The sequence below is a fragment of the Scyliorhinus torazame genome, chromosome 10 (assembly GCF_047496885.1).
Source record: "Scyliorhinus torazame isolate Kashiwa2021f chromosome 10, sScyTor2.1, whole genome shotgun sequence".
Lineage (NCBI taxonomy): Eukaryota > Metazoa > Chordata > Chondrichthyes > Carcharhiniformes > Scyliorhinidae > Scyliorhinus > Scyliorhinus torazame.
The window spans coordinates 90,245,397-90,269,731 of NC_092716.1; the positions used below are offsets into that span (position 1 = coordinate 90,245,397).

General features: G+C 51.8%; 1 protein-coding gene across 2 annotated transcripts in view; it reads right to left on the reverse strand.

Moving 5' to 3' along the window:
- The window catches only part of nlrc5 (NLR family, CARD domain containing 5), a 318,509-nt gene that overhangs the window by 134,037 nt on the left and 160,137 nt on the right, over positions 1-24,335 (reverse strand). For both annotated transcript variants that reach the window (XM_072518410.1, XM_072518409.1), the window contains exons 26-32: positions 20,911-20,955; positions 15,193-15,243; positions 15,030-15,113; positions 14,593-14,676; positions 12,764-12,853; positions 1,602-1,664; positions 43-123 (exon numbers count right to left, since the gene is read on the reverse strand). In XM_072518410.1, the coding sequence (XP_072374511.1) occupies positions 43-123; positions 1,602-1,664; positions 12,764-12,853; positions 14,593-14,676; positions 15,030-15,113; positions 15,193-15,243; positions 20,911-20,955 (498 nt within the window). The remainder of the gene's footprint in view (positions 1-42; positions 124-1,601; positions 1,665-12,763; positions 12,854-14,592; positions 14,677-15,029; positions 15,114-15,192; positions 15,244-20,910; positions 20,956-24,335) is intronic.

Here is a 24,335-nt window from a genome sequence, read left to right on the forward strand (position 1 = left end):
TAAGGGACATAAGGTAACATCTTTGAGGGAAACTGGACTTACTTCAGTTCTGTCAGATGGGTGTATTCAATAATGGAGAAGAATTTCAGCAGCTCTTCCTCTTTAAATTTACATTCGTTCACACTGTAAACAACCCATGAAGAAGAGAAATAAAACACCTCAATATTATCAAAAAAGAGTTCTGCATTCACTTGTCCCTAGAATGTGTAAAACTTGACCAAGCTTTGAAAGATTACTGATTCTGCAGAATATTATCTAAACAGCAAGCGTCAAGTTACAAAGGAAATTAAGCAGGAATTGTAACCATTAAGAAATAACAGGAATCATGGAAAAACAGGAACTGAAAGCTGGCAAAAGAAAAGAAAACCTTGGTGGGAAAATAGGCATTCAGATAAAATGGAATAAATATAATTTTCACAAAGGTAGATGAAGACAGTGAGGTAAATCACTTCACAACCCCAAATAAACGTGATCCCTAATTATGAAACATATTGACAGATTGGATGCAAAATTCGGATCCAAAATGCTCTTTTAGAGCACTTAGGTAGTCAAAATGGTATCCACGGCCCATCTGCACATTGCTGAATGGGATTTTGGTGAGGGCACGAGCACGTGTGCAGTGAGCATCTGATGGAAGTATGCAGTGCCAAACAAAACGGTCTTGCCACAAGTGTGGTTTCACAAATATGCACTAACTCCAGTCGGAAACATCGTAATATACTTGCACAATTCAGGTCAATTTTCATCACATTTTTATATTAATTTACAATATTCAGGGGCTGGATTAGCACAGGGCTAAATCACTGGCTTTGAAAGCAGGCCGGCAGCACGGTTCAATTCCCGTACCAGCCTCCCCGAACAGGCGCCGGAATGTGGCGACTAGGGGCTTTTCACAGTAACTTCATTTGAAGACTACTTGTGACAATAAGCGATTTTCATTTCATTTTTTAAATTTAATTTCATTTCAGTTGGTTACCAAGGGAACAAAATGTTCACAAAGGTAAAGAAATCTTCCACATTCTGCTTATTTATCTTATATTTTACCAACAAGTGCACAAAATGTAAAAGGACATGTGAAAAATGCCATGTAAATGTGAGTATTGAGATAGTTTGCCCAACAACAGCGTCTATTACTCATTAGTTATTTAGTCAGCAAAAATGCAATCGGTTGTACTTGAATTTCCAACTAGCCATTGGCTAGTCCCACCGCTGTCAACAGGACTTCCCGCCATTCGCACCCTCCACTGCTGGAGACCCGAGGTGGGGGAGGGGGTGTGTGGCTGCAGGAATGTCCGGAAGATCCCACCCACTGAATCTACGGATCCAAATCCAATTCAGTTAAATTTTATTTGGTGGGGACACTGCGCCGGTTGAGGATCTAGGCCCAATTCTCCGGCTGTTGTGATTCTCTTTTCCCGCTGGCACTACACCATGGGAAATCCCATTGACAGGCAGTGGGAAGAGAGAACCCCGCCGCGAGCGAACTGCGCGCCGCCGAGAAACACGTGACTGGAGGACCAGAGGATCCCACCCATAATCATTTAGAATCTACAAATGTGATGTTGGCACAAGAGAGAAACACTGTGAAAGAACTCACTCACCTGCACACTTTCTTTTCACATGTCTTTGCAAACTTTATAAAGGACCGTCCATGAGGAGACAAGCTACGCAAACAAAATGAAAATATGAAACAAACTTCATCCATGTTTAAAATGCTCTACTACTAAACTGTATAAAAAGAATTACTATAACAGCTGACCTCAGACATATACAGCTTAAACCCTGGCAGAAGTTGATCCAAGTTTAGTACCTGATGATCCAATCGGCAGTCCATTCCTTTAGTGGACAGAGTTCTGACAGACTAAATTACCTCCATTGCATGGATTTCTAATGGATTGAGCCAGCTGCGATGATATGCATTAAGCAATTCCGTAGATAATATTATACACAAGCTCCGGCCACCAGGTGGCAGTGCAAACCCACCAGGTGACCCTGTGTCTGGGGAGATGGGAGTAAGTAGTGTTGGAGGATAGACTTATTTTCAGTAGCTCTATAATAGTTAGTGTTAGTTGTTTATTATTTTATTTAGCCTAGTTAACTTTATCACACAGTTGTTTCATGATAAATTATTTAACCTAGATGTTCTGTAGTTCATCATTCATATCGGCCAGTCTACAGAACATGACACCAGCCTGTCCTACCCTCTGGCCCTTTAATCAATTCTTGATTATCACAAAAATCTCACCCAGTTACGTGATTTCTAAATCCTAGGCACATTTTATGGCCTATCCACTGCCATGCCTCAGTGAGACAGCAGCGAGTTTACATGGGATTCTACAATATCTGCTAAATGCGCTCTTTATTCATTGGAATTTTGGAACCAAATTTACTTGCAGTTCCTGTGCAATATTCCATGGCACATTCATGTGCCTTCTTGGAGATCCATCAACACTAATGCATGGGGAAGATCACTCAATTTTGACCACATGATCTTTTAAGAGTAGCTCAGAAGAGCCAAGCAATAAAACAGTAAATACTAAGAATGTACTGCAGGTTGATTAGTGCCTGACGAAAGGAATGTTTCTGGGGAAGCCTCTCCCAAATGTAATTATAAGTGAAGATCTCAATGCTAAACTCTAATTGTCTTTTCCCTTTCCAGATACTGACTGACCTGTTGGGCACCCAGCATTTTCCAGTCTCGCCTTTGACTTATACATTTTCTAATTGTGTTCTTTAGTGTTTTTTTAATTCATTTTTTATGGGATGTGGGCTTTGCTGGTTAGGCTAGCATTTATTTCCCATCCCTAATTGTCCTTGAGAAGGTGGTGCTGAACTGCCTTCTTGAACAGCTGCAGTCCATGTGGTGTAGGTGCACCCACTGTACTATTAAGGAGGGAGTTCCAGGACTTTGACCCAGCGACAGTGAAGGAACGGCTGATATATTTCCAAATCAGAATGGTGAGTGACTTGGAGGAGAACTTCCAATTATCTGTAGTGGTTGTTGGTTTGGAAGGTGCTGCCTAATGTGGCCATGTAAAATGGCTGCGTTCCGATTAATCTGGCCAAAACCCAGTTTAAAATGGCTAACCCGAAAGACTGCTGGGAAAAGCAGCCAAGAAGACACAAGCAGGCAGCTGCAGACAGGTTCGCATATTCAGCTCTGGGAACATAGCCCAGATCGATACTCAGGGCTATCAACAGCCCTTCAACCTAGGTATCCGCAGTTTCATTCAGGACTGTTTACACCTAATCAACTCAGACATCCACAGTTAAATCGGCTATCCCCGGGAACAATTGCAACATATTAGCAATTGAATACCGGGCCAGACCTGTCGGCGCCTGCAGCGGCCGAAACAAAGACAGGTGAGCGACCACCCCCCGATAGAGAAATCGCCTCACCATTGGACACATCGACCCCAGAGACTGGGGACAGAATCCAATCACTTGGGACTCAGGGTCAAGGGCCGCCCCGGGAGGCGGGAAGCCCCTGGGCCCTATAAAAGTAAAGGTCCAAGTTCAGATCTCTCTCTCTCTCATCTTTGCCTGCTCGAGACCTTCGGAAGTCCAGCCACCGGCAGCAGTAAGTTTGAATCCAACGATCGCTATCCGGTAGAGACACCTAGCCACCGACCTGTAGCAGCCTTTTGAAACCCGCGGGCCAGATTTGATTGGACAAGCCATTCGTTTCCCTGACCTGGTGGGCTCTTCCTAAGTTAAGTATTGGCCAGTAGTGATAGGTTTATTGTATAGAAAGTAGTATCAGGGTATTAATTTTGCTTGTTGTATGTAATAAATGACTGTTGTTTTAATCCTTACTAAGCGGTGTGCTGTGTTATTAATCATAACCTGAACTTGAACCACGTGGCGGTATCATAAAGATACCTGGCGACTCATGAGCAAAGGTGACCTAAACAGAGCAAATAGAATAAAGCTAGAAAGAGCAACACTAAGGAGCCTTGATGAGTTCCCGCAATACATCTTGTAGATGATACAGACTCCTGATGCTGTGTGTTGGCGCTGGAGGGTTTGAATGTTTATGGAAGGGGTGCCAATCAAGCAGGCTGCTTTGATTGGATGGTGCTGAGCTTTTAAAAAAATATATATATTTATTAAAGTTTTTTAACAACACAATTTTTTCCCCTTACAAACATTAACCCCTCCCCTGCCCGTAACAAAATAACACAAAATTGCACTGAGCAAGATATATACATCATGGCAAAATGGTATATTTACATAGCTTTATACACTGGCTCTCGCCCGCACGTGCCAGTTTCCCCCACCCTTCATGTTATCTCCCGCTCATCCATCCCCTCAAACAATCTCTCGTCCCCCCACCCCCCCGTCCCCCCCCCCAGGGTTGCTGCTGCTGGTGACCGACCTTCCTCTAACGCTCCGCGAGGTAGTCTAGTAACGGTTGCCACCGCCTGTAGAACCCCTGCCCAGACCCTCTCAAGGCAAACTTAATCCTCTCCAGCTTTATGAACCCGGCCATGTCGTTTATCCAGGTCTCCAGGCTAGGGGGCTTCGCCTCCTTCCACAGTAGCAAGATCCTTCGCCGGGCTACTAGGGACGCAAAGGCCAGAATTCCGGCCTCTTTCACCTCCTGCACTCCCGGCTCATCCACTACTCCGAATATTGCTAGCCCCCAGCTTGGCTTGACCCGGACTTTCACCACCTGAGATATTGCTCCCGCCACTCCTCTCCAGAACCCCTCCAGTGCCGGGCTTGACCAAAACATGTGGACATGGTTCGCCGGACTCCCTGAACACCTTCCACATCTGTCCTCTACCCCAAAGAACCTACTCAACCTCGCCCCCGTCAAGTGCGCTCTGTGAACCACCTTAAATTGTATCAGGCTGAGCCTGGCACATGAGGAGGAGGAATTAACCCTACCCAGGGCATCAGCCCACAAACCTTCCTCGATCTCCTCCCCCAGCTCCTCCTCCCATTTACACTTCAACTCCTCTGCTAACGCTTCCCCCTCTTCTTTCATCTCTTGGTGTATTGCCGAAACCTTGCCCTCCCCGACCCATACACCCGCTATCACCCTGTCGTGAATTTCTTGTGCCGGGAGCAAAGGGAATTCCCTGACCTGTCGCCTCATAAAAGCCCTCACCTGCATATATCTAAATGCATTTCCCGGGGGTAACTCAAACTTCTCCTCCAGTGCCCCTAGGCTCGCAAATGTTCCGTCAATTAACAGGTCCCCCATTCTTCTAATCCCTGCCCGATGCCAGCCCTGGAACGCCCCGTCCATCTTCCCTGGGACAAACCGGCGGTTACCCCTGATCGGGGACCACACCGAGGCTCCCACTGCACCCCTGTGCCGTCTCCACTGGCCCCAGATCCTTAACGTTGCCGCCGCCACCACCAGGCTCGTGGTATACTTTGATGGCGAGAACGGCAGCGGTGCCGTCACCAACACCCCCAAGCTCGTTCCTTTACAGGACGCCATCTCCATCCTCTTCCATGCCGCCCCCTCTCCCTCCATAACCCACTTGCGGATCATCGCCACATTTGCTGCCCAGTAGTAGCTCCCTAGGTTTGGCAGCGCCAGCCCTCCTCGGTCCCTACTGCGTTCCAGGAACCCTCTCCTTACCCTCGGGGTCTTATTTGCCCACACAAACCCCATAATACTCCTACCTACTCTCTTGAAAAAGCCCTTAGTGATCACGATGGGAAGGCACTGAAACACAAGCAAAAACCTCGGAAGGACCACCATTTTGACCGACTGCACTCTACCCGTCAACGAAAGCGGCAGCATGTCCCACCTCCATTTGGTCCACCAACCTCGTCAGATTCAATTTGTGTAGGGCCCCCCAACTCCTGGCTATCTGGATCCCCAGATACCGAAAACTCCCCACCGCCCTCCTCAGCGGTAGGTCCCCTATCCCTCTTTCTTGGTCCCCTGCCTGTAATACAAAAATCTCACTCTTCCCTACATTGAGCTTATAGCCCGAGAACTCCCCAAACTCCCTCAGAGTCTGCATGACCTCCACCATCCCCTCCATTGGGTCCGCCACGTACAGCAGCAGGTCATCCGCGTATAGCGCCACCCGATGCTCTTCTCCCCCGTGGACCACCCCCCTCCATTTATTAGACTCCCTCAGTGATATGGTCAAGGGTTCGATCGCCAATGCAAACAACAGGGGGGACAAGGGGCACGCCTGCCTCGTTCCTCGGTACAGCTGAAAGTACTCCGACCTCCGCCGGTTCGTCACCACACTCGCCACCGGGGCGCTGTAAAGGAGCTTAACCCAGCTAATAAACCCTCCCCCGAACCCAAACCTACACAACACCTCCCAGAGGTACTCCCACTCTACTCGGTCAAAGGCCTTTTCCGCGTCCATAGCTGCCACTATCTCCTCCTCTCCCTCCTCCGATGGCATCATTATCACGTTTAAGAGCCGCCACACATTAGTATTTAATTGCCTGCCCTTTACGAATCCCGTCTGGTCCTCATGAATCACCCCCGGGACACAATCCTCAATCCTCGTGTCCAGCACTTTTGCCAATAACTTAGCGTCCACATTGAGGAGCGAAATCGGCCTGTACGATCCACATTGCAGTGGGTCCTTGTCTCGCTTCAGAATCAAGGAAATTGTCGCCTCCGACATTGTCGGGGGCAGGGTCCCCTCCTCTCTTGCCTCGTTAAAGGTCCTCACTAGTAGCGGGGCCAACAGGTCCACATACTTTCTATAGAACTCCACCGGGAACCCATCCGGCCCCGGGGCCTTCCCCGCCTGCATACTCCCCAAACCCTTACTCAGCTCCTCCAACCCGATTGGTGCCTCCAAACCAGCCGCCTCTTGCTCCTCCACCCTTGGGAACCGCAGTTGGTCTAGGAATCGTCTCATCCCCTCTTCCCCCCCTGGGGGCTGGGATCTCTACAGCTCTTCATATAAGGCCTTGAATACCTTGTTTATTTTCGTTGCACTCTGAACCGTGGCTCCCCCTCCATCTTTGATTCCCCCTATTTCCCTCGCTGCCGTCCTCTTACGTAGCTGGTGTACCAGCATCCGACAGGCCTTTTCCCCGTACTCGTAGGTCGCCCCCTGCGCCTTCCTCCACTGTGCCTCCGCCTTCCCCGTGGTCAACAGGTCAAACCCCGTCTGGAGCCGTCGCCTTTCCCCAAGTAATCTTTCCTCCGGGGCCTCTCCGTATCTCCTGTCCAATCTCAAAATCTCCCCCACTAACCTCTTCCTTTCCATGCCTTCTGTCTTCTCCCTATGAGCCCTGATGGAGATTAGCTCTCCCCTGATCACCGCCTTCAACGCCTCCCATGCCACCCCCACTCACACCTCCCCGTTGTCGTTGGCCTCCAAGTATCTTTCGATACACCCCCTCACCTTCCCACACACCACCTCATCTGCCAGCAGTCCCACATCCAGCCGCCACAGCGGGCGTTGGTTCCTCTCCTCTCCCAGCCCAATTTCCACCCAGTGCGGGCCATGGTCCGAAACGGCTATGGCCGAATACTCCATCCCCTCCACCCTCGGGATGAGCGCCCTGCCCAGAACAAAGAAATCTATCCGGGAGTAGGCCTTGTGCACGTGGGAAAAGAAAGAAAATTCCCTGGCCTGCGGTCTTGCAAACCTCCATGGGTCCACTGCCCCCATCTGATCCATAAAACCCCTAAGCACCTTGGCCGCCGCCGGCCTCTTTCCCGTCCTTGATCTGGAGCGGTCCAGTGCTGGATCCAGCACTGTATTGAAGTCCCCTCCCATTATCAGGCCTCCTATCTCCAGGTCCAGAATGCGCCCCAACATGCGCTTCATGAAACCAGCATCATCCCAGTTCGGGGCGTATATATTTACCACCACCACTCACGTCCCTTGCAACCTACCACTCACCATCACATATCTCCCTCCATTATCCACTACGATAGTCTTGGCCTCAAATGACAAATGCTTTCCCACCAGAATTGCCACCCCTCTATTTTTCGCGTTCAGTCCCGAGTGAAATACCTGTCCTACCCATCCCCTTCTTAACCTAACCTGGTCTGCCACCTTCAGATGTGTCTCTTGGAGCATTGCCACATCTGCCTTCAGTCCCTTCAAGTGCGCGAACACTCGAGCCCTCTTCACCGGCCCATTCAGGCCCCTCATGTTCCACGTTATCAGCCGGATTGGAGGGGCTCTCACTCCCCCCCCCCCTCTCCCCCCCCCCCCCCCCCCCCCCCCGACTAGCCATCTCCTTTTCTGGGCCAATCCCGTGTCCGCGTCTCCCTCACCCTTCAGTCCCCCAGCCGGGGGACCTCCGTCCCGACCACCTCTTCTGTGTCCCATTCCCTTTCGGCCAATGCAGCAGCAACCCCCCCCCCCCCAATCCCCCCTCCCCCCCCGCTAGATCCCTGTCTAGCTTTTTTGCTCCCCCCATATCACTCCCGTAAGTCAGCTGACACCTGCTGACCCCGGCTTCCCCCTCCATCCCTTTGACCCCCCCGTGTGGGAGTCTCCCCATCAATATACGTTCCTTCGTTCCCCTTCCCGCCTTTCTTCCCGCACGCGGGAAAAGAACCCCGCGCTTTCCAAAGCCTGCCCCGCCCCCTCTGGCGCAGCTCCTGTCGCGGCCTTGTCTCTCTCCCCCAGCCCATATAACATTCCCTGCGCGTGATTGACCCCCTATATACAACAGCCATCATACTTCAACCCTCAAACACACCCCACCCTCACAAACCCTCAATTAGAGTCCAACTTTTCAGTTAGTATAAAGGTCCACGCCTCTTCGGGCGTTTCGAAGTAGTGGTGTTGGCCATTATGTGTAACCCACAGTCGCGCTGGCTGCAACATTCCAAATTTCACTCCTTTCCGATGCTGCACCCGCTCTCCGCTTTGCAACCTCCGCGCTCCAGTCCGGGTATATTCTGATCTCTGCATTGTCCCACTTGCTGCTCCGCTCCTTCTTGGCCCATTTCTGGACCCTCTCTCTGTCCGTAAACCGGTGAAATCTCACCACCATCGCCCTTGGCGGCTCATTTGCCTTGGGCTTCCTCGCCAGCACCTGGTGCGCCCCTTCCAGCTCCAGCAACCTCGGGGGGGCCTCCGCGCCCATCAGCTCCTCGACCTGTTCTCCAGGTCTTTGAGTCTTCCCCCCCACGTCTTGTGTAGCGCCTCGTGCTGCTCCACTCTCACCACCAGGCCCAAGAGCTCGTCCTCATTCTCACTCACTTTTTCCTGGATCTCCTGGATCTTCACCTCGTGGGCTTTCTGGGTTGCCCCAAGTCCTTCAATTATTGCCAACATAGGCGCCACCATCTCCTTACGCAGCTCCTCGAAGCAGCGCTTGATGAATTCCTGCATCTCCTCTTTGTCCCCCGCCGCTGCTATTTTGCTTGTTTTCCCTCTCTTCTCCCGCTGCTCCAATGCCACTTTTTTGGCCGTTTCGCTGCGGGTCCGGTCCATACAAGTTAGTAGGGGACCTCTCTCCTCTCTTCCCCACGGGTTGGCTGTAAAAAAAGTTCTGTTGGGGCTCTTCTATCGAGCCCGAACGTCCGTGTACACGGGAGCTGCCGAATCGTGCGGCTTAGCTCCGCATAGCCGCAACCGGAAGTCCTTCGTGCTGAACCTCTTGAGTGTTGTTGGAGTTGCACTCATCCAGGCAAGTGGAGAGTATTCCATTAAACTCCTGACTTGTGCCTTGTAGATGGTGGACAGGTTTTGGGGAATCAGGAGGTGAGGTGCAGGATTCCTAGCCGCTGACTTGCTTTTGTAGCCACATTATTTATATGGCTAGTCCAGTTCAGTTTGTGGGCAATGGTAACCCCCAGGATGTTGGTAGTGGGAGATACAGGGATGGCAATGCCACTGAATTCAAGGAGGCGATAGTTTGATTCTCTCTTACTGGAGATGATAATTGCCTGACAGTTGTGTGGCACGAATGTCACTTGTTTCTTGTCAGCCCAAGCCTGGATATTGTCCAGGTCTTGCTGCATTTGGACATGGACTGCTTCAGTGCCTAAGGAGTCGCGAATGGGTTTGAACATTGTGCAATCTGCAGCAACATCCCCACACCTGACCTTAGGTTGGAAGGTATGTCATTGATGAAGCAACTGAAGATAGTTGGGCCCAGAACACTACCCTGAGCAACTCCTGCAGTGATGTCCCAGGACTGAGATGATTGACCTCCAACCTACACAACCATCTTCAACTAGCACAAAGGAAGATGGTTGGGTCTAGGACACTACCTGACCTCCAATCCTCACAACCATCTTCACCAAGCACAAAGGAAGATGGTTGGGCCTAGGACACTACCATGACCTCCAATCCTCACAACCATCTTCACCAAGCACAAAGGAAGATGGTTGGGCCTAGGACACTACCCTGAGAAACTCCTGCAGTGATGTCTCAGGACTGAGATGATTGACCTCCAACTCTCACAACCTTTTGTGTCAGGTATGACTCCAACTGCATCTGCAGCAGGCAGATTGGTGAGGATGAGATCAAGTATGTTTTTCCCTCTTGTTGGTTCCCTCACCATCTGCCACAGTCCCAGTCTAGCAGTTCTGTCCTTTAGGACCCGGCCAGCTCAGTCAGTAGTGGTGCTAATGCGCAACTCTTTATGATGGACATTGAAATCCCCTACCCAGAGTCCATTCTGTGTCCTTGCCACCCTCAGTGCTTCCTCCAAGTGGTGTTCAACATGGAGGAGTACTAATTCATCAGGTGGTGGTGGATCGAACGTGGTAATCAGCAGGAGCTTTCCTTGCCCATGTTTAACCTGAAGACATGAGACTTCATGAGGTCTGGAGTTGATGTTGAGGACTCCCAGTGAAACACCCTCCCGACTGTATACCGCTGTGTCACCACCTCTGCTGGGACTGTCCTGCCTGTGAGACAGGACATACCCAGGGATAGTGATATCTGGGACTTTATCTGTAAGATATGATTCTGTCAGTATGACTATGTCAGGCTGTTGCTTAAGTCATCTGTGAGACAACTCTCCCAATTTTGGCACAAGCCCATAGATGTTAGTAAGGAGGATCCACAGGGCCAATAGGGCTAGATTTGCTGCTGTCATTTCCAGTGCCTAGGCTGATGCCAGGTGATCTGTCCAGTTTCCTTCCGTTTTATTGATCAACTGAGCAACTTGCTCAGTCATTTCAGAGGGCATTTAAGAGTCAACCACATTGCTATGAGTCTGGATTTACATGTAGGGCAGATTTCATTTCCTAAAGTGAACCAGCTGTTTTTTTTATGACTTTATGGTCATCATTAGACTTTTCATTCCTGATATTTATTGGATTCAATTTGGCAGTACGGTGGCACAGTGGTTAGCGCTGCTGCCTCACCGCGCCAGGGACCCGGCTTCAATTCTGGCCTCGGGTGCCTGCCTGCGTGGAGTTTGCACTTTCTTCCCATGTCTGCGTGCGTTTCCTCTGGGTGCTATGGTTTCCTCCAAAGATGTGCAGGTTAGGTGGATTGGCCGTGCTAAATTGCTCCTTAGTATCCAAAAGGTTTGGTGGGGATACTGGATTACGGGGAATGGGTGGGAGCATGGGCTAGGCAGGGTATTCTTTTCAAGGGTTGGTGCAGACCCGATGGGCCGAATGGCCTCCTTCTGCACTGTAGGGATTCTATGATTCTATTCTATGATCATTTCCATCAGGACTTGAACCCGCGTCCCCAGAGTATGACCCTGGGTCTCTGTATCACCAGTCCATTACACCACCGCCTTCCCATGGCTCATACTTTACTTTATCCATACATTTCATGATTTTGAGTCACTTGAAGCTCAGACACTTGAAGGTTGCTTCATTACATAGTAGGCAGGAAACAGGAGCGAGGACTGTTTTGGGTCCTAAAACTGCCCCTGGCAGAAAGAGTCACTCATTGGGATTTATACCAGGATGGAGACAGGTTTCCTATCCAATTAAGGGTGCTAGGTGGGCTCTCAATTAAGCTGGAGGACCAGAGGGTCAATTCATTTGTGCAATTTAATTTGTTCTCACTGTAGACCAAAGGCCCTGTAGATAATAATAATAATAATCGCTTATTGTCACAAGTAGGCTTCAATGAAGTTACTGTGAAAAGCCCCTAGTCGCCACATTCTGGCGCCTGTCCAGGTACACAGAGGGAGAATTCAGAATGTCCAAATTACTCACAGCACGTCTTTTGGGACTTGTGATAGGAAATCGGAGCACCCAGTGGAAACCCTCGCAGACACTGGCAGAACGTGCAGGCTCCACACAGACAGTGACCCAAGCCGGGAATCAAACCTGGGGCCCTGGCACCATGAAGCAACAGTGCTAACCACTGTGCTACCTTACCAAAGGGCCCTTGAAATGAGGCACTTGACTGTGTTCCTGTAGGGTCAGGCATCTGTACAAAATAGGGCCTTTTCATGTTACCACTTTGATAGGATGTGTATCCTGTGAAGTTGAGTTTAACCCGAGTTCCATGCGCTTAATTAAATAGCACTCTTATACTAGACACATGTTTATTGTTATCTGACCTTTACTCACATTGAAAGCCACCTGTCAGATTTCTGCTGATCTAAATATTTATGCTTTACTACATTATATATATCTATAAACATATAAAATGACAGGCAGGGACACTGGTCCTGATGACGCTGGGACCATGAATTCTGACATCCCAACAGCATTTTGGTAATACGTATAGAGATATCATGAGCAAACCATTTCTGTGGCATATCTGAATTGCTCAAATATATTACCAGGTCCTAAAAGAAGGGCCTCTTTTTCTGTTGAAGGGAGCACAGACTCTAGAACAAATTAAATGAACGATTACTGTGTGCTTACCTCACTTCAACCTCCACCACATTTTTGCAGGTATTGAGAGATTCCACCAGGTACAGGGCACCAGCAGGCGAGATTCCATTGTTGCTAATGCTATGGAGCAGGGTCAGACATAAAATACAGGTATCAGCAAACTGATGCTGTCTTACTCTGTAGACTATAAGTAACAAGGAATGAAATGCTGACACACTGCACAGCTAATCCCAATGTTTTCATGAAAATTTAATACAAACTGCAAAAATACGCAGTTAATATTCTCTGAGCCCTCACTCTGGAAATCAGACTGCCCACCCTACTTTCATTTCCATTGTCTGCAGAGGGCTGGCCTACAGCAGGCTGCATCCACAGCAGGCTGCATCTACAATGGGCAGGGTTGACAGCGGGTCCTGTCCACAGCAGATATCATCTACTTTGGGCAGGGTCTATAGTGGCTGCGTATACAGAGGGCTGGGCCTATAGAGGCAGGGGCTACATCAGGCAGCATGCAGTATCCACAGTGGGTGGGGCCTACGAGAGCAGTATTTACTCCAGCCTGCACCTATAATAATTTTTATTGTCACAAATAGGTTTACATTAACACTGCAATGTAGTTACTGTGAAAATCCCCTAGTTGCCACATTCCGGAGCCTGTTCGGGCACACAGAGGGAGAATTCAGAATGTCCAAATTACTTAACAGCACATCTTTCGGGATTTGTGGGAGGAGACCAGAACACCCGGAGGAAACCCACGCAGACACGTGGAGAACGTGCAGACTCCACACAGACAGTGACCCAAGCTGGGAATCGAACCTGGGACCCTGGAGCTGTGAAGCTAGAGAGCTAGCCATGGCGTTCCCGTGCCGCTCACACAGGCAGGAAGCATCTACAGGTGGGTTGTGTATACGGAGGACATGGCCCATGGGAGGACATGGTCTACCGGAGGACATGGCCCATGGGAGGACATGGTCCACAGAAGGACATGACCTATGGGAAGACATGGCCTACAGAAAGTCTGGGCATACAGGAAGTGGGGGGGGGGGGATGCTGAGCCTACAGGAGGGCTGAGCCTTCAGGGGGGCTGGGCTGACAGGGGGCACGGCCTACAGAGGGCTGAGTTTATAAAGGCCTGAGTCTATACTGGGATATGTCCACGGTGAGCAGCATCTAGAGTCAGCAGGACTGACAGAGCACAGCAGCTACAGTGGAGAGTGTAATTTCGGGGCCTATGGGGTGGGAATGATTATCTTCTCCCTGCTCCTTGTGGAGTACGAGCTCCCCCGCTTGGGGCAGGGCATCTCTATTGACCTCTGTTTAAAAGGTCGGCCAGTAACACACTGGCAAGACAGGAACCCAGTAGGGATCTACATTGTGTTGTAAATAAAAACTTTGTTTCTTTACTTTTACTCTCTGTGGCTCCCCATGTCCTTATGAAAGAGTGCTGACCTCTATTCCAGTTTTATGTTCAGGAGGCAAGTTGAGAATCTGTCTCAGTTTACTAGACATTTGTTTTAATGCAATGCTTGGGGAATTGAACTTTCTCGTCAACGGTGACTACTAATAAAGCACTGAGAATCAATTAGACAAGGACAAGAGACATTGGTTCAGAAGCACAATTAAACTCCAGGCATAAAATTCAGTATTTATAGAGATAGAGACTAAGAATTCTCCTTATATCGGATTCTGAGCAGAAGCAGGTCATTGTTCTATTATATTTCAATAGATGTAATCTCAATGAGAGTCACTCAAACTTGCAGGTGGAAAAGGAAAATGGTTTGAATGATTTAATCCTTTGTGTAAACATTCTTTATTTTTGAGATTTCATTGCCTTTATCATAATAAATGTAGCAACTCACTCGATTTGTTTTAAAACGTCCAGCTTTGGTAAGGAATCCCGCAGATACTGCAATTCTTCATCTCCAAGTAAGTTGCAGGACAGGCTGAAGAATAAGCAATAAAAGTTATTATTCATACTTCCTCAAAGTGTGACTTCCTGCAGGAGATCGAGATCAAACCTTTAGATTCAATACTGGCAGCTTGCCTGTTTGCACCGAGAACTAAACTAACAGCTATTCTGCTCTCTGCATCATTTAAATTGGATGCACAACCTTTAGATACTGCAAAGAATGTTCAACATTGTATCTTGCAAGCCAGCTAAAAGACACCCACTCCCCATCATCACATCTAGATATATCATTGGCGCTAACGAGAGTACACCGGGGTAACTAAACTGTGACGGCCTAACATTGTGTTGCACATGCTCAGGCATAGCTCTGGTTAACACTATACTTACTCAAGCTCAGTCAGGTCTTTGCAGTGCTCGAGAATCTTGAACAGTTTTTCCAGATCTGTCTTGACTAGGTTACACGCCCTCAGACTTTAAAAACAAGAGATAATGTTCATTTCTCTGCACTGTGAATTAAATAATCAACCGATAGAACAAGGTGACTGATTACCTGAGAATCCGTGAACAAGGAGGCACTGGTTTCTTCCCATTTCCTTCAAGTCTGCAAAAAAGGGAGAGTGTGAACAGGGAAACTAAGGAATTCACACAAACAGGGGGCTGGATTCTCCCAAAATGGGACTAGGTCCCCACGCCAGCATAAAACGATGGAGTTTTACTCCAGAAAGTCCGAGAAACAAGCGGTGGGATTCTGTGGTCCTGAGGCTAAGTGTTGAGGCCATCGGAAACGCCGTTGCGTTTCTCGACGGCGTCAACACGGCCTCAGGATCAGCAATTCTGGCCCCTACAGGGGGCCAGCACGGCACTGTAGCGGCCCACGCTGCTCCAGCTGCTGATCCTGGCGTGAACTGGGCGCCACGGGTTCCGCGCATGCGCAGTGGCACTGGCGCCAACACGCGCAATCGCAGTGTGCATGGCTCCCTTCTCCGCGCCGGCCCCGACGCAACATGGCGCAGGGCTACAGGGGCCGGAGTGGAAGAAAGGAGGCCCCCAGCCCGAGAGGCCGGCCTGCCGATCGGTGGGCCCCGATCACGGGCCAGGCCACATCGGAGGACCCCCCCGGGGTCAGACCCCCCCCCCTCCACCCCCCACAGGCCGCCCCCGGACCCTTCCACGCCGAGATCCCGCCGGCTGAGAGCAGGTGTGGATGGTGCCAGCGGGACTCGGGTTTTTTACGACGGCCGCTCAGCCCACCCTGGTCTGAGAATCGTCGGGGGGGGGGGGGGGGGCCGCCTAGAATGCCCCCGGCCAGCGCTGCGCCAACCAGGCCGGTGCCAATGGCACCGATCCGCCGCTCTGGGGAGAATCGCGTGCTGCCGTCGGGGCGACGTGGCGCAATTCGCGCCGTTCGGGGAGACTGAGAGAATCCCGCCCACGTTGAGCTAATTCAAAGCCCTGCAGGACTCAGACCCGCAGTCAGACGGAAAAATGAGCCCCCCCCCCCTCCCAAATCAACCGCGCGCCCCGAGCATCAAACCTACGGATCTAACCCCAGGCCACCTATAAGGCCCCCCCCCCCCCCGGGTGTCTGGTGCCCCCGCCCTCGACCAGGGCGGTCGTGGACTGAGTCCACAGCCGCCACGCCAGCATCCCGACCGGCAATAGGTGGTTAGTTCCGTGCTGTCGGGAACTCGGCCGGTCGGGAGCGGAGGTTTGCTGGGCGGGCCTCTGGCAATGGGCCCCCAGCCGCGCAGTGTCCTCCGCGGTCACGCATGTTTTCCGGATCCCGGAGAATCGCCGTATCGGCACCGGGCTCGATTACAAAGTGAGAGTGGATTCTCCGCCCCCGTGCTGGCCGCCATTTCACCGCGGAGCTGCGAAAAATCCAGCCCAGGGTTTTCACTAATACTGTAACAGCGCAATCTCACATGACAAAACCATTGAGGGTTAGAAATTAAGAACAGGTAACAGCATGTCCTCCACTGGAAGCATATTTTTAATGTTAGCTCCAGACCTATGCTGTTGTGAGCAAATAACTGGCAAAATATTGCACTGGTTGAGCCATATTTCTCTTTGGTCTCGATTGTATTCTAACATCAAGATCTACACTGATTAGAAACATGGAAACAGAGAAAGTAGGAGCAGGAGTGGACCATTTTGTCTTTCGAGCCTTCTCGGCCATTCATTATGATCATGGCTGATCATCCAACTCAATAACCTGATCCTACCTTCACCCCGTATCCTTGGCTCCCCTTCGCGCAAAGAGGTATATCTAACTGTTTCTTGAAAACAATGTTTTGGCCTCAACTACTTCGTGTGGTAGCGAATTCCACAGGCCAACCACTCTCTGGGTGAAGAAATTTCTCCTTATCTCTGTCCTAAATGCTCTACCCCATCTCCTCAGACTGTGACCCCCGGTTCTGGATGCCGCCATCAATAGAAACATCCTTCCTTCATCTACCCTGTCTAGTCCAGTTAGAGTCTAGTCCTGTTAAAGTCTAGTCCTGTTAGAATTTTAGATTTAGATTTATTGTCACGTGTACCGAGGAACAGTGAAAGTATTGTTCTGTGTACAGTCCGTACATGAAAAAACATAGGACATATGATAAATATGCAATGTAAATACATAGACATAGACATCGGGTGAAGCATACAGAGTAACGTGCTACAACAGTAGCACAACAGTAGAGAAGATACGTAGAGAGATCAGGGGCGGAATTCTCTGCAATCGGCGCGATGTCTGCCGACCGGCGCCAAAAACAGCGCGAATCAGTCCGGCATCGCGCCGCCCCAAAGGTGCGGAATCCTCCGCATCTTGAGGGGCCGAGCCCTAACCTTCAGGGGCTAGGCCCGCGCCGGACTGATTTCTGCCCCGCCAGCTGAAACGACATTGCCGGGCAGCACATGCACGGGAGCATCAGCGGCCACTCACGGCATCCCCGCGCATGCGCAGTGGAGGGGGTCTCTTCCGCCTCCGCCATGGTGGAGACCATGGCGAAGGCGGAAGGAAAAGAGTGCCCCCACGGCACAGGCCCGCCCGTGGATCGGTGGGCCCCGATCGCGGGCCAGGCCACCCGGGGGGCAGCCCCCGGGGCCAGATCAGCCCCCAGGACACATTCCGGCGCCTGTTCGGGGAGGCTATTATGGGAATTGAACCGTGCTGCTGGCCTGCCTTGGTCTGCTTTCAAAGCCAGCGATTTAGCCCTGTTGTTGTTGTGCCATGCCACTAGGTTCTCTATCTCCCTCCTTTACTCTGAAGGTTCTCTTAGGGCGGCGTGGTAGCATAGTGGTTAGCACTGCTGCTTCATAGCACCAGGGACCCGGTTTAAATTCCCGGTTTGGGTCACTATCTGTGCAAAGTCCGCACGTTCTCCTCGTGTCTACGTGATTTCCTCTGGGTGTTCCAGTTTCCTCCCACAAGTCCCGAAAGATGTGCTTGTTAGGTGAATTGGGCATTCTGAATTCTCCCTCAGGACACCCGAAAAGGGGCCTGAGTGTGGCGACGAGGGATTTTCATAGTAACTTCATTGCAATGTTAATGTAAGCCTACTTGTGACACTAATACAGATTATTATTATCTCCCTCTCTATATCCCTATTTCTCTGTCTCCCTATTTCTCTATCTCCCTACTTTAGAGGTTTCTATGAGATTCCCCCCTTATTCTTCTTAACTCCAGCGAGTACAATCCTAACCGACTCAATCTCTCCTCAAACGTTAGTCCCGCCATCCCAGGAATCAGTCTGGTAAGCCATTGCTGTAGTCGCTCCAAGCAAGAACATCCTACTCAGATAAGGAGACCAAAACTGCACACAATATTCTCGATGTGGCCTCACTAAGACCCTGTATAATTGCAGCAAGACATCCCTGCTCCTGTACTCGAATCCTCTCGCTATGAAGGCCAACATACCATTTGCCTTCTTTACTGTTTACTGCCTCTGCATGCTTACTTTAATAAGGACATGGGGAGTCCTCGCCAAGTAAAATAAATGAAACAACGTTTTTATTTACAGTACACTACATATACAGCCCAGCAGATCCCTCCCGGGTGGAAGCTGACCACCAATGCATCAACTATTTTTCGGGCAACTTCCTTAAGTACTCTAGGATGTTTCCCCAACACCATTTTTCTACCAATACTGACCTCCTTCAGTTCCTCTCTCACACCAAATCCAGTGTTCCCCAACATTTCCGGTATCTTATTTGTGTCCTTCTTTGTGAAGACAGACCAAAGTATTTATTTATTTGGTCAGTCATTTCTTTGCTCCACATTATAAATTCCCCTGTTACTGACGGTAAGGGACCTACACTTGTCTTCACCAATCTTTGTCTCTGCACATATCTATAGAAAATTTTTAATGCAGTTTTTATGTTCCCTGCAAGCTTACACTTGGACTCTATTTTCCCTTTCTTAATCAATCCCTTGTCCTCCTTTCTGAATTCTAATCTGCTCCAATCCTCAAACTTTTTTTTTAGGCAATGTGTATGCTTCTTCCTTAGGTCTAATATTGGCTCTAATTTCCCTTGTAAGCCATGCCGCCTTTCCTGTTTTACTTTTGCACCAGACAAAAATAAACAGTTGTTGCAGTTCATCCATGCACTCCTTCAATGTTTGCCATTGCCGAGCCACCGTCATTCCATTCAGTAGCATTTTCCCAATATATGATAGCCAACTCAAAACTCATATAGTCATACTTTCCTTATTAAGATTCAAACTATAGTCTCAGAATCAACTACATTTACATCTTGATTAAAATTTGATCATGTTATGGTCACTCATCCCCAAGGGAAATGGAAATGCAGTGGAAATGTCTGCAAAATGGAGGAGGTAATGAGAGGCCAAGGCCTGTATTCTCTGGGCTGCAGAGTGGAGAATTGGCGCCATTGGTTGGCGTGGTTGGCGTGGCGCCGGTCGCAGGCCGCTCTACGAGGCAGGCTCACCGATTCTCCGGCCCGGATGGGCCCAGCGGCCGTAAAAAAAGAGCCGAGTCTCGCCAGCGCCGTTCTAACCTGCTCTGGGCCGGCGGGACGACGGCGTGGACACTCTGCCGTGGGATTGGAGAATCCCGCCCGCTGTTCTGGAGCCTAGGTGCTCCTGCCTGTGGAGAATCAGGACTGTCTCCTCTGGCACCAGGAGCTGGGCCCAGAATGTCAGTCTTTCCTCTTTAGCTTAAAATGTTATTCATGGGAGAGAGCTTGCTGGATCCCATTGGTCTCATGCTAGGGGCATCTTCCACCCCCCCCCCCCCCCCCCACCATGGGATTCATGGGTCACCCCCCACAGCACACATGCATGAGTGTAACCCGACCCCCTCCCCACCGATCCCTCCACCTCCCCACCGATCACACCTCCCCATTGGCTACCCGCATCAGTCATCCCCATCAGACTTCCTATCAGACCCCACCCAGACATCTTCATCAGACCCCCCCCATCAGTCACTCCCATCAACCTCCCCCATCAGAGTCTCCCAGCAGTCACCCTTGCCTGAAAGCTGAAGAGCAGGCCAGGCAGTACAGTGAAAGATCACTGTATTTTCACTTAACCTTCCCCAATACCTGCTGCCTCAGACAAAAGCTGCGTAAAGCAGCAGTTGTTACAAGCATCAGAGGCTTCCTCCAAAACCAAGTACGCTTGAAAGGGCTTCAAATCCCTTGACAGCCTTTGAAATGCAAAACTCCCATTCACTTTCACACAGCAACACATTTCACTAGCCAGTAATTGATGACAGTTTTATTAGTCCAGAGACAGATGCTTGATGGAATGTTTATTTATCTTTCCCTTCCCACTTGAATGCACCTAAGTACCTTGATTTGATGCTAACCGCAATGTTTATAAACACTCTTGCTTGACAGCTCTACACCAAATCAAAGGAGCTAAGTGGTTTCACTTCCTCTTATTTACAACAGAAAGCACTTAGCTCCTTTTGATGTGCTGATGAGCTGTCAATTATTCAAACTGGAAGGAAACAGTCGACCAAGCACCTGTCTCTCGATTAATAAAACTGTCAATGCAGGCAGGCTTTGGGGGTTGACCCATTATTTTGGTGGTGGGGGGGGGGGGGTGAAGGGAGAGGGGAGGATGCCTCTACTTGTCAGTGTGCAGAAAACCCTGCCCATTGGGTCAGATGACCTAAAGCCTGGTCAAAGAGGTAGGTTTTAAGAAGTGTCCCAAATGAGAGAAACCACATAAAGAGACATAGAGGTGTAGGGAGGGAATGCTAAAGCTTGGGGTATAAGCAACTGAGGAAACAGGAGAATATTGAAAAGACATTACCTGTAAGCTTTCTTCATAAGGATTATCGAAGCTCTCCCACTTGCTCTGTAACAGAAAATGAGATAGCATGTTAAATTTTTGTTCCTCTGTTGTTTGTGTGGAGAGTGTCTGTCATCATTGTAGAGCTTGGCTAGTGGTCGGTGGGGGGATTATTAAGAAGGGTACTGATTTTTCACCATAGGCTTGCTGGTCCCAAAATCCCACAGGATTCAGACGCCCCTGTCCTGAACTGTTTTTACAGTTTCCTTCTGTCTGTTTGCTGGAGTTACCATGGGAGACCATTGGAAACAGGACGGAATTCCTGGGCTATTCTTTTAAAGGCCATGACAAAGAGTGATCACCACAATTCTTGTCTATAGCTTGTATTCAGTGGTGTTGAGAAATCTGGGGCGTCATTCTCCGACCCCCCGCCGGGTCGGAGAATGGCCGTTGGCCGCCGTGAATCCCGCCCCCGCCCAAGTCTCCGAAGGGAGAAAAGTCGGCGGGGCGTTAATGGCGCCGCTGCCGCGGAGAATGTCACGGGTCTGCGCAAGGCAGCCGATTTTCGGCCTGCCGATATTCTCCCTTCCGGATGGGCCGAAGTCCTGTCGACGTGATGACCGTTCACGTCGACGTGAATCAAACCTCCTTTTCATCGGCGTGACCCGGTGCTCCAGGCTCACGCCGACCAGCGAGGAGATGAGTGACGGCCTGGGGGGTTGGTTCTGGGCAGGAAATGGCGTGGCCGCAGACTGATTGCGTGAGGAGAGGTGTGTCTCGGCTTGTGTGTGTGTGCGGCGGCGGGGGGGGGGGTGGTTAGAGTAGGCTGGGCTCCGGGGGAGTGCCGGGAGGGGGTCCGTGCCGGGGTGGAGGTTGGGGTTGGGGGGGGGTCCGTGCTGGGGTGGAGGTTGGGAGGGGGGGGGTCCGTGCTGGGGTGGAGGTTGGGTGTTGGGGGGGGTCCGTGCTGGGGTGGAGGTTGGGGAGGGGGTCCGTGCCGGGGTGGAGGTTGGGGGGGGGGGTCCGTGCCGGGGTGGAGGTTGGGGGGGGGTCCGTGCTGGGGTGGAGGTTGGGGAGAGGGTCCGTGCCGGGGTGGAGGTTGGGGGGGGGTCCGTGCCGGGGTGGAGGTTGGGGGGGGGTCCGTGCTGGGGTGGAGGTTGGGAGGGGGTCCGTGCTGGGGTGGAGGTTGGGGAGGGGGTCCGTGCCGGGGTGGAGGTTGGGTCCGTGCTGGGGTGGAGGTTGGGGGGGGTCCGTGCTGGGGTGGAGGTTGGGGGATGGGGAGGGGGTCCGTGCCGGGGTGGAGGTTGGGGGGAGGGTCCATGCTGGGGTGGAGGTTGGGGAGGGGGGTCCGTGCCGGGGTGGGTGATGGGAGGGCAAATGAGTTGGTCCACCTGGCCAGGTGCCAGCCTCCAACAGTTGGACCCATGCGGTCCATGCCATCTGGCTGGGGGGAGGAGGGGATATGGGCAATGATGACATGTCGTCGTTCCCCTCCCCCCCCACCAGGCCGTCATGTTTTCAGACCATCCAGCGATGTTGGCCGCCGTGGTGGCAGCCGCTCATGTCTATGTTGCCCTGGATGAGGAGGAGGAGGAGGAGCGTGCCAGAGAGGCGGCGCAGGCTGCCGCAGAGGGGCAGGCGGCAGCCGCCCAGGCTGGAGGGACACCTGACCGACAGGACGAGGAGGGGGAGGAGGACATCGCGGCCCCACGGCAACGGAGGCACCCGAGGGCGCCCCGTGTGTACCGGCCCCGGCAGTCATACCAGGACCTCACGGACCGGGAATGCAGGAGGAGACTCCGGATGAGCCGGGAAACCGTGGCACACATCTGCCACCTGCTGGCACACCTGTCACCGCGTGGCACTGGCGGGGGACACCCTCTCCCCGTGTCCGTCAAGGTTACGGTGGCCCTGAACTTTTATGCAACGGGGTCATTCCAGGCACCGAGTGGGGACCTGTCCGGCATATCGCAGACATCGGTGCATCCGGGCAGTGACAGATGCCCTTTATGCCATGGCGCACCGCTACATCCGCTTCCCCGTGGACCGGGCCAGCCAAGATGCCCGGGCCGTGGGCTTCTCTGCCGTTGCCGGGTTCCCCATGGTCCAGGGCGCGATCGATGGGATGCACGTCGCCGTGTGGCCACCTGCAGAGAACAGGGCCGTGTTCACTAATAGGAAGGGGACCTATTCAATGAACGTACAGGTGGTCTGCGACCACCGCATGATGATCCTGCACGTCTGCGCCCGTCACCCAGGCAGTGTACACGACTCATTCGTGTTGTCGCGGTCATCCATCCCCGGCATGTACGAGGGACGCCATCCCCGGCTGAGGGGCTGGTTGCTGGGCGACAAGGGCTACCCATTGCGATCGTGGCTGATGTCGCCTATATGGAGGCCACGCAATGAGGCGGAGAACCGCTCCAATGATGCCCATGTAGCGACAAGGGGAGTGATCGAGAGGTGCTTTGGCGTGCTGAAGATGCGTTTCAGGTGCCTGGACCTCTCTGGGGGCGCCCTCCAGTATCGGTCAGATAGGGTCGGCCGCATCATTGTGGTGTGCTGCGTCCTGCACAACATAGCCCAGCAGAGGGGCGATGTGCCGCAGGCAGAGGAGGGCGGAGTGGAGGAGCAGCAGGAAGAGGCCCAGTCCTCCCCAGATGAGGGGGATGGGGGCAATGGTCAGGGCAGACGGGGTAGACACAGGCGGGTGGCTGTCCACCGTTACCAGCTGGCCCAGCGGGCACGGGACAGACTGATAGACGCCCGCTTCACTGACTAGATGGGCGTGGGAATCGGGTAGTATGGCCACAGACCGCACACCATGACAACAGCCGACCACCCACACCCCCCACCCATCCACCCACCCAGCACCCTCACCCCCCCTCCCCAACCCCACACACCCCACCCGCATGCACACCCCCCCCCCCAATTGCCGATCCACCGGCGGCACAACGGGCCGGGCTCACCCAGTTGCGGGTGGACGCGTGTCTATCGCAGGCCATGGAGGATGATGACAACCCGCCCTGCGATGAGCTCCTGGCTCTACATCGTTGGACTATGTCTGACCCATGGCCACAGTACCACCATCCACCCGGACCATCCCTGCATGCGGCTGTGACACTGCAGCGCACGGTCCCGTCCTCTGCCCGGGGGATGTTGATGGCGGCCCAGGGGGAAGGGGGCAGACTCACCTGGGGCTGAGGTAAGACCACCCGTCACACACACACTTGCGCTCAACGTACATGACACGCCCGCACACTTTGGACAGAGCACAAAGGCAGCTTCGGTAGGTGTAACATTGACTTTAATAACCAAAGGAGTTCATGCACGTGCCCTCGCCCCTAAAACTCATCTGTGCCCTGCACCCGTGCCAACTTACTCAGTGTCTAATTGTTTGGCCTTACGGGCCCTTTGACTACGTCTACGTGGTTCCCCAGACGGTACAG